Below are 11207 nucleotides of genomic sequence, written 5' to 3'. Positions count from 1 at the left end.
ATATATGCATGACTAGTAAGACTTGCACCTTCTAGGTCATATAGCTAGGTTTCAGAAATATACTAATCAAATGATAGATTCAATACATATATTGACTTCTATGAAAATTGAATAATTTAACTACTCTAGAGAAGTTCTCAAAAATCAATACTCCATTATTCTCTTTCGGATATTATAATTAGGTAAATGACTAAAATGGTACAATTCCCATGCATCATCATATTCATCAAATCTACTTTTTTATGTAATAATTCTTTTGTTTCTTATGAGGATAGGAAAGATGAAATTTGCTCCTTAATAGAAAACTAGTATCGTACGTGCAACGCATGAGGAGAGGAGTGCATTGTAACAAGAAAATAACATATTTTCATAAAAAAAATTAATACATCAATGAAAATAATAATTATTCAACAATATCCATAAATAGTATTGAAATAGATTAGTTCTAAATTCAAATTATAAATAACAAGTCCATTAGTATAATAAAATTCAATAAGAAATAATGCCGACTTAGTTCAAATTGAAAATATCATAATAGTAGTTATTAGTAGTTATCTTATACACATCTTAAGGCCAATTGAATTTCAACGGAAGCAATTTTAAGTTATCTTTTTTTTTTAGGGAAAAGACCTAGCAGTGGCTGACGGTAATAGTTAAAATCAAACAATTACAGAGTTCAAACTTCCTGTTTGAATAACTATTCGTAGTCAACTAACCAAGCACACAGTAATTCATACACTTTATATAGTCTCTGTAATGACAACAGCAATTTTAAGTTATCATTTTAACAAGTCAATTTTTTTTTTTTTTTTTTTTTTTGGAAACTTTGGTAGCAGCTACCAAATTACAATTAGATTTACTTAATACATCAAAAGACAATCTTCTACGGAAAATAAAAAACCACAGTAGCTAGCCTACATAACAGTGCCCACTACATCCTGACCTCGCTTACAACTAGATAACCACAATTTTGTCTTTGCTCAAATTCTAGTTACAATTTTGTCATTCCTTTACTTTCAAATATTCCACAACACCGCCATAACTCTTGTCATCCAAATCCTCTTCCCCTCTTATTAAGAAAATTGTTATAAGCAGAGTATAGAAGCAAAGATTTTATTATATTCAGTTAAATAAAGTGAAATTAATTTTTCATTCAAAGCGACAATTTCAATTAGATTAAAATAAGCCTTGACCATATCAATATAACAAGCAGTGTTACAATTAATTATAAGTAACTAATTAGGATATAAAAGAAAAATCAATTTATAAGCAAATTTTCAGTGTACGTGTAACAATTAATTATAATTGATATAAAAATGGAAATAAACCCTGAAATATTACCATTCAATTATTAATCAATCCAATCAGAAAAGTAAGTATTAATTTGACAATCAAACAAGGGGATTTAGAAAACGTTTCAAACAAAAATGAAAAGAGAAGGTAGCGTAGATTATGTGAGATAAAGAGTGTTGGAGAGGCGTCGGCGAATATGTGTCTAAATAAATTTAGAAAGCTATATGTAAAAAAACATCAAAAATATGCATAATATTAAAAAAAAGACTATTTGATCGGAGAGCTGATATTCAATTTGAAATTTTATCTTTTAATCAAAACAGTTGGCTAATCAGGACATCTACGTGCTTAATATAAGAGAAGAGATATGGAGTACCTCCGTTAAAAATAAAAGATATATCTGTCAATTAAATTTAAAATAACTATATAAAAGATTAAATAAATTAAAGAAGATAGAAGAAATAATGTTAAGTTTTTATGAAAATATTGAATATTATGGTCAAAGTCAGAGCTATCAAACTATAAAAGTCAAACATATATAAGAATCAATCATATAAAAAAAAATTGAACCATGAAATTCAATAGTAAAAAATTTCGAACTTTTTTTATTCTAGCCAATTAACTACAGGGGATAGCTCTGACACAATATGATTCGGTAATTTTGAAAAGTCAAACTAATTAATTCGAATTTGATCCGATATATATTTGAGATGATCCAAAATTCACATCTATTTGAGAGGAACCAACTCAAACTCAATCTGACCCATCTATCTAATTGTTACCTCTACAATTAACCATGCATTATTTTTGCACAATCGGAGCTATCTAATTTTGGATATTGGGTTTAAACCCTAATTGTACCTTGTTGGTACTAAGCACCTTGTCATCTACCGACGGTTTACTTTTAATTTATTTTTTATGTGTTGCAGAATGGATTGTGGGTTATAAAGGCATTCTAGAAATTGGTACCTAACAATACCATCTTAATTGGGTTACTAGTGTAATACCTACTTAAACAATTAAGGCCTTGATTGTAAAAGAAATAGGACAATGAAGGTTTAATTTGTAAAAGTACTAATAAATTGGTAAATAGATTCTGTCAGAGAGGCCTTGGTGCAAATTTATATACGGTGAGAATTTGTTTTTAATCGACTATTTCAACTTTGAAAATGAAAATAAAAATTCAAAGCATGCACGGAACGATCCGCACATTGCAAAGTATAATACGAAAGGTATTATATTATGCTTAACAAAATTTGTTTCGCTATAATTGTAAATATGTCTAGTAAAATAAATTATTTCCGTATCATGATGGTCAAATTTCTTAAGCAAATTCAAAGATACCTGATACTTTGACTGATTGGTTTGCGTTCCATTTCAGTCATTGATTTATGAATGTGTAACTCAATTAATGTACTATATTATTTTTTAGCTCTTGTTGATGTTTCAATTTATATTTCTTAATTCTGATTCTGTGTGATAATATTCTAAGAGAAATTTGGATATATACCCATCATAACTTCATCAATTAGATATTTCCCCATTAACATTTCAAAATTAAATATTTATCCATCTAAACTTACTTTATATTATTAATATCCCCATTTCTTAATTTAATCATTAAAAAACAAAGTTTAATAGTAATAAAAAATTTATTAAAAAAGGTGAAGCAAATTGTATTTCTTCCAGATCAAGTAGTAGAAGCAAATTTTATTATTAAAAAAGTAATTTTTGCTTCTCCCTTCCTCTTTCCTCTCCTCTATCTTTCACGCGCATAGTGTAAATCCAAAATCTAGTACATAAAAGGCTATTGACTTTTGTTCAAGGATTTTTCTCAGAAGAAGAAATTGCTCCTCAATTGAATCAAATAAATTTTCCCAACAAGATTCGCTCTCCAAATTCAGGTTTGCTCATGATTCTCAAAGAAAGAGTTCCAAAACCATCATGAAAGTCTCTAATGAATCCAACGAAAACTCTTTTACTCCCAACAAAATCTCTCCTTCGTTAAACACATTTCAAGAAATGAATCTAAAAATTTGAAAATTTAAATCACTTTTTCCACATAAGGAAGTTGTTAGAGATTAAACAATAGTTTTGTCATCAGCTGGTAGCTTTGAAGAGATCACCTCATCAATTGCTTCCTCGATCGATCTTCTTTCTGAGGAGATTAAACAATAGTTTAGAGGCAGTTACAACTCTGATCGATGGTCCTCCCTGATTTTTCTTATATAAAGGCTTCTACTACTATTGCTTGGACACTTCAAATTCGACACGGGATCGTTTTGTTAGCGCTACGTACCAATATCCTTTTCCTCCCCCACTATGACGCAAAGTGATACAAATAGTTCAAAAAATGCTCGAGTGCTCAAACAAGAACAGTGATACAAATAGTTCATAAAATGCTCACACTGCAACAAAGACAAGGAAGAAAAATGTAGTTTGCAAAGCTCTAAATCCCCAAAATTCATCTAACCATTGTAACAATGAATCTTCAAGCATTAGTGATGAAATCATAAATTGGCCTAGTAGCCTAAGAATATGATGTCGCCAGAACATTTTTCGGAGTCTTGGATTGAGAAGATTCATACGCTCTATAACTGTGAAAGAATGAAAGAGTGTTTTTCCTCAATAACGGTTTCTGATTTAAGTTGTGCCATTGAGAAAATCAAATATATATACACACACAGACACACATTTTTGTGTAAATTCACCATACTGTTCTTTTTCCGTAACCAATCTTGAAGAATGTGTGGATTATATACAAAATTTGATATAAGCACAAGTAACTTAATTATGTTGGGCTGATAATACACTTTTTATTGTTTTGATGATCTTTGACTTCAGTTGTTACGAAAATTAAGTAAGATCAGTGTTTACATACAATATCTTCAATTAAACCCATAAAAGTCATCTTTTAATGGGTAAAATATCAAAACAATTAAAGCTTAAATTTATAGCACATGACAGTAAAATATAAGAATTCTCAAAGTATATATTCAATCTAAAACTAATTCATCCTCCATAAACCTCATGGAAATGTGGAATTAGACCACAAATCCAAATCCCACAAATAATCAAGACAACTCATCTCCTCTAAGCAGCCCTCTTCATCCTTTTCTACCTCAATTTGAACCAACAAACCATCCATTATATCATCTAGCATGTTTTTGTCCCCATTTTCTACATGTGATTCAATAATTTCACTATGTAATAAATTGTCTATATCATTGAAAATTGAACTGAAGTCCAGGCTACTAGGCCCATTTATGATCTCATCCTTGCTCATGCTACACTCATCAGCAGTGAATGAAAATTCACTAGGGGCTTTTATGGGCTCAGATTCCATAATATCAAATATAATTGGGCTACTAGGCCCATTTATGATCTCATCCTTACTCATGCTACACTCATATGCAGTAAATGAAAATTCACTAGGGGCTTTTATGGGCTCAGATTCTATAATATCAAATATTCTTGGGCTACTAGGCCCATTTATGGTTTCATCACTAATGCTTGAAGATTCATTGTTACAATGGTTAGATGAATTTTGGGGATTTAGAGCTTTGCAAACAACATTTTTCTTCCTTGTCTCCGTTGTAGTTTGAGTATTTTTTGAACTATTTTTATCACTGTTCTTGTTTGAGCACTCGAGAAGAGGTTCCGCTTCCACCGACTCAGCCGTCGTTTTTTCACATTTGTTGAGTAGGAGATAGCTGTGTACACTTCTGCTGAGGTGAGAGTTCCAGTAGTTCTTGATTTCATTGTCTGTTCTTCCAGGAAGCTGGCTTGCAATTTGGGACCATCTAAATAACATTTACAAGAGGTCAATTATATTAATTTACAAGTTTCTTACTTTAAAATCAGATATTATCTCTTTTGGTATTTGACCTCCAATATATAAAATTTAAGCTTTTAGAAAAGAGAAAAACATAATTGCATTGTTGTTAAACCGTTCATTTGTTTATATGATTAAGCCGTTGAATGACATTTTAATGTTTGTTAAAAGCTAGCTTGATAAACTCTGATTAAATTCTGTGAAAACTCTTAAATCAATATAATATTTGAGCACTTCCTCTACGAGTTATTGAAAAAACCTAAATTTTGCATGGCCTCTTAAGTTTTGGATGTCTAGCAAGTGATTTCTTTGAAAGCAACAATTGATTATATTTTTGTGTTACTTACATGTATTTATTATTTGAAAAAAACAGAGGAGGAGAAGGAGAAGGAGAAGAAGAAGGAGAATAAGGAGAAGGAGAAGAAGAAGAAGGAGAAGAGAAGAAGAAGGAGGAGGAGGAGGAGGAGGAGGAGGAGGAGGAGGAGGAGGAGAAGAAGGAGAAGCAGGAGAAGAAGAAGAAGAAGAAGAAGAAGAAGAAGAAGAAGAAGAAGAAGAAGAAGAAGAAGAAGAAGAAGAAAGATAATTAATTAAGGATATCATTATTCCTGATATATACCTATTTCCAAGACTGTCATGGAGCTTGATAATCAACTCCTCTTCCTCTCTAGAGAAGTCGCCTCTTTTGATACCAGCTTTCAGATAATTAATCCATCTTAGCCTACAGCTTTTGCCACATCTCAGCAAACCTAAAGAAAAAAAAATGTTAATTAAATTGAAACACTTAATGTGAACTATCTATTGCTTGCATGGAGTATAGTACATTGTAAAGAAAGTAAATGCTACCATTTCTTTGACATACATAATATTTTTGGGTGTCATTTTATACTAAATCAAGATGTCAAAAACATAATAAATGATTTGAGTTCAACATTTAAATTTAAAATCTGAAATATAAATAAAAAAGTGACTTTAACTCTTCTAATATAAGATTATCCCTATAAAATAGTATACTAAATATCAAAAATAAATATTCAATCCAACAAAATGTAAATTGCTAGCAATATATCCAATCTAACTAGTAGAGAATTTATATACCAGCATTTTTAGGTAAGGATCTCCATGAGCCTTCACCATGGGCATGGATGTAATTAGCTAAAATTTCATCCTCCTCTTTTGTCCATCTTCCTTTCTTCAAACCTACCTTCTCACAACATGGTGCTCTTCCCATCTTTTCTCTTCACAAATAACACACACTCTCTCACTATCACTCAAAAGGAAACGAGAAGAGAGGGTGGATATATGCAAATATTATTTGCCTCGGTCTATATATATAAATGGCATGCAATGGTTTGTGAAGACTGAAGACCAAAGTGCTGTGTCTATCTAGCTTCTCTAGAATATTCTACATCACTTATCCGTAGAATTAATTGATTTTAATAACCAATAATTATTTGTAAAACGTGTTCCACCTCATTAAAAAAATATATATAGAAGGGATGGAAGATGAGGGATGATTAATTGGATCGGATCGGATTTATTTATTTGCTCAGATGCAAATAAATATGAGGAAATATTTAAGATTTTGTAATTCCAAATTAAAGTGTAGAGAAGGTAAATTTTTATTGTGCTTATTTTCTCTTCTCTCCTTCTTTTTCTTTAATGTGGTTGTTCCTAAACATGTTCTTAAACTACGTATTTCGACAAATACAAGTGAAGTAAAGGTGGAGCCAAACTTTTAGACTCTAAAGGTTAAACGTGAATGGAGATCAAGAATAAAAAATTTGCTACTATAAATGGAAGTCAATTTCACACTATTTATAATATTTTACCTTAAATTATATTAAAAACAAAGTATAAATATTAAAAAAGTTGAAAATAAATGGATTCAATTGACTCCATTTATATAAGCTAGATTATTCTCTGAGGTGCGGTGTCAATTTTTATTTGTTCTCTGAAATTGATAAATAATAGATGTTATCACTTCTGTTATATATCCTAGGATAATCTATAAAAGTTGATGTATATATAATAATTTTTGATATCATATGTATAATAAGATGTAATCTGCTGACTTAAAATATTTATTACTAAATATGTTTGAAAAGGCTTCTATATAATACATTTTGAAAATTAATTTTTCAAGGACGCCAAATTAAAGCACCTCTTTCGGTTTAAAATTAATGTCACACAACCCAAATCATTAATGCTACTTCTGCGATAACTTTTATTTGTCTACTTATATGTCTAGTTGGGATCTAAATCTGCTGTTATTCTCGTGCATGAACAATAATCATGCTATCCTTGTTTTTTCAAATCCAGTCGTTGAATTGTTTCGAGATGCGTGCACAGAAAAATTCTAAAAAAAATTGCTTTGAGATTTGTTTCCGAAAAAATTAAACTGCTGGATTCGAAAAACAAAAATAGCAGAGTTACTGTTCAAAAAAAAGGATAGCAACGGATTTGAATCCATCTAATTGTTGTCCATACTAATTTGTGATGCTGACTCAATATTAGATTCAATGTTATTATATTCGAATGTAATTGGACGATCTGAAGAGGCGAACGCAGTAATTAAGGATGTAATTATCAATAAATAATTATTAGCTGTAACACCCGGTAATTCTTATATATTTTTTAAATTATTTTGGACCTATCTATATATAATATTGAAAAATTAAAGGATTAAATTGTAAAAATTGCAAAACTTGACCCAAAAAAAACAACAACGTGCCACCCATGTCACGGGACCTGGTGTATTTAAACCGCCCGCCGCCCGTACCCGACCGGACCGTATCCGTGTCCGGGTTCGGGTTTGGAATGGGTACACGGGTAACCCGGGTAGGGAATAAAACGGGCTGGGACTGGTTTTTTGGAAAAAAAAAACGTGATAATTCGGACCATTCCAAACCCGTACCCGCTCGGACCGGATCGCCTACCCACCAAATCTCTCGCCCGAACCCGCCTACCCCCCTACCCGTACCCTCCTACCCCTGCCCGGAAATTCAAATTTAAAAAAAAAAACGTTTTTTTTTTTTAAATTCAAATTTTATTTCCCCAAACAAACCTCCTTAAATGCACCCGCCCCCCCCCCCCCCCCCCCCCCATTTTTTACCATGTTATCAGATTTGTTCTGAGCATCCTGGACAAAAAAATTTATGTAATGTAATATAATATAACGTAACTTGGCATTCTAAAAGAATTTTAATAAAATAAATAACTCAGATATCAGATCCACACCCTTTAGTTTATATATGGTATTTTTAATCAACGGACTAGTCCTTAATCCTACCGTATATTTTTCTTATTATTTCTAAATATTTAGTTAATTATTAGAATTAAATAAGTTTCTTCTTTGTCGCTTATATTATCGAAGATGAATAAATTAATTAAGTAAGATAAGTTACAATAGAGACGACTTATGAAGCATAAGTCGCATTTATGAAATAGAATAAGTTACATATGTTCCGCTTATTTATGATTCAACCATATATATATGACCCAACAATTCTCAAAAATCAAACTGACCCAACCGACCCGTATTGAACCGAATCCGATCTAACATGTCTAATTGTCAAATATTTAAATAAAATTATTGAAATATCAACATCAAGTGAAAATAATATAATAAAATTATTAGCATCAATGAATATGTTCTCATTGCCATATCTAATAAAATTTTGGCAACTTGCATGCATATGATCACTCATTATCACACCTCACAAGCAGTGGTAATCGTAATACATGGAGTATTAAGTTACTATTATTGCTAATCTAAGTCTGTGAAAAACTTTCGTGTCATATTACTTGAATGAAATTGCTTACAAAATTATTTGCAAAATATTGTCACCCTATTCACCCGTCATTCGTGCCTTCAACTTCAATTAAGCAATGCAAGTGGTAATTAACGTATTAGAAATTTTAAATTGAACCCACTAGGAGTGAAAATCAATTAATACTATAATATGCATCAATTAACCCATATATAACATTTCGTATTATTTTCATCTTTGAGACTAAAAAGTTTCCAGTACATCCTAAATTTGGAAATTTATAATTTGCAGAAAATTATTGTTTCGTTATATATATATATATATATATATATATATATATATATATATCTATATATAGATATATATATCTATATATATATATATATAGATATATATATATATAGATATATATATATATAGAGGTAGGCTAATATACAATCGATTGTTCCTGAGGTCCCGTACAACCAAGTCATTTTCCGATTTTTAAAGTCCAAATGATCGATCCAAACCGTTCATCTTGTTCTTCATATTAAGATGTGCTTGGAGACCAAATTTTACATTTTTTTGAATTTTTTTACTATTTATTAAGCCGCTTTGAAAATCGCTGATCCAACGGTAGCTTCTGGTTTTACTGTTTTGTTAAGCCACCGTTGGATCAGCGGTTTTCAAAGTGGCTTAATAAATAGTAAAAAAATTCAGAAAAATGTAAAATTTGGTCTCCAAACACATATTAATATGGAGAACAAGATGAACGGTTTGGATCGATCATTTGGACTTTAAAAATCAGAAAATGACTTGGTTGTACGGGACCTCAGGAACAATCAATTGTATATTAGCCTACCTCTATATATATATATAGAGAGAGAGAGAGAGAGAGAGAGAGAGGAGGGATCGGATGCCACCGTTTTTTGGTGACATCGGATGACACCGTTCATTTTCAAAGTCCAAACAGTCGATCCAAACCGTTCAACTTGATGGATATGTTAAAATATGCTTGTAGATCAAATTTTATATTTTTCTGAATTTTTTTACTATTTATTAAGATGGGTACAAAAATTCAACGGTCTGAATATAGCGATTTTGTTAAATACTTAATAAATAGTAAAAAAATTCCAAAAAATATAAAATTTGATCGGCAAGCACATTTTAATATATCCATTATGTTGAACGGTTTGGATCAACTATTTGGACTTTAAAAACTTTGAAAATGCACAATATCATCCAATGTCACCAAAAACGGTGTTATCCGATCCCTCCTCATATATATATATATATATATATATAAGTGTGTGTCCCACTAGGCCACTAATATGCAATAGAAAATTAGAAACAACAAGAGCGTGCTATATTTACACAAACTGAAACGTGATTGTATCAAAAAAATTCTGGTGGAAGGATATAGATATATTCTCAGTAATTTAATAAGATAGTATATTAATTTTGATGCAATTTTGGTTTAAAAAGAAAAAGAAAAAAGAAAAAGGAAAAGAAAACAACAACAACAAAAAACCGGTCCGGACCGGACCGATACCCACCTGAACCAACTTGCGGACCCGGACCTGGACTGTGCAATGCGCGGACCCGTGCTACCTGGGGGTTGAGCCGGACAGGGTAAAGATTTTTGAAAATAAACCCGTGCTACCCTACCCGACTTACCCGCCTATCCAAGAAACCAGTGTCCGTGCCAACCCCCGCCCGCCCGAGTTTCACCCGGATCCGCCCAGTCCGGCCCGTTTTCAATACATTCGGGACCCATGCATGTTGTCCCCCTCCCACGAATAATTGAACTTTTTACTCTCTCGCTTTCCTTACCGAATCCTTTTTTTTTCTTTTTTAAATTCCATGGAAAAAGCTGTCAGGATTTTTGCATTAGCAAGTAGGATCCGTATCCTTCCAGATACCTGACTCAACACAATTGAAACGGACGGCTCAGATTCACTCTCAGCCGGTCGGAATTCGGAATAACAGAGGGGGCATGATTATTTGTGCTTTGAGATGCGTGCCAATTCATTTTCGGACCGTCCGATTCAATTTTACTCAGTCAGGTAACCCAAGGGGATACGAATTCTTAACAAGTGCAGTACAACACATCGTCCAGTGTTTAAAATTACAGCATGTCAACATACATAGCAGTTAGCACCAACAGTGCCCTACAGCCCCTACTCTTACGTTAGAATTAATGAGTCATATAATGTCTCATTTAACACAAAAAAAAAACAAAAACAAAAACAGAAAAAACAAAGATGTAAATCGATCACCTAACTTCATATTGTTTCTATTTGTTTTTGTAGCGGCATAGGTTGATAAGA

At 31.6% G+C, this 11207-nt stretch overlaps 1 protein-coding gene across 1 annotated transcript; it reads right to left on the bottom strand.

The window, feature by feature from the left end:
- Positions 1–4319: 4319 nt before the first annotated feature.
- On the bottom strand, positions 4320–6405 carry LOC144544542 (uncharacterized). The gene is made up of 3 exons (XM_078293067.1): positions 6224–6405; positions 5745–5874; positions 4320–5096 (listed from the first exon to the last, which is right to left on the bottom strand). Exons 1-3 carry the CDS (start codon positions 6354–6356, stop codon positions 4322–4324), a joined length of 1038 nt encoding a protein of 345 aa, XP_078149193.1. The 5' UTR covers positions 6357–6405; the 3' UTR covers positions 4320–4321.
- Between the last annotated feature and the right edge of the window lie 4802 nt (positions 6406–11207).

This window comes from Carex rostrata, chromosome 26 (assembly GCF_964058835.1).
Source record: "Carex rostrata chromosome 26, lpCarRost1.2, whole genome shotgun sequence".
Lineage (NCBI taxonomy): Eukaryota > Viridiplantae > Streptophyta > Magnoliopsida > Poales > Cyperaceae > Carex > Carex rostrata.
This window is presented reverse-complemented; position numbering and strand designations above follow the sequence as displayed.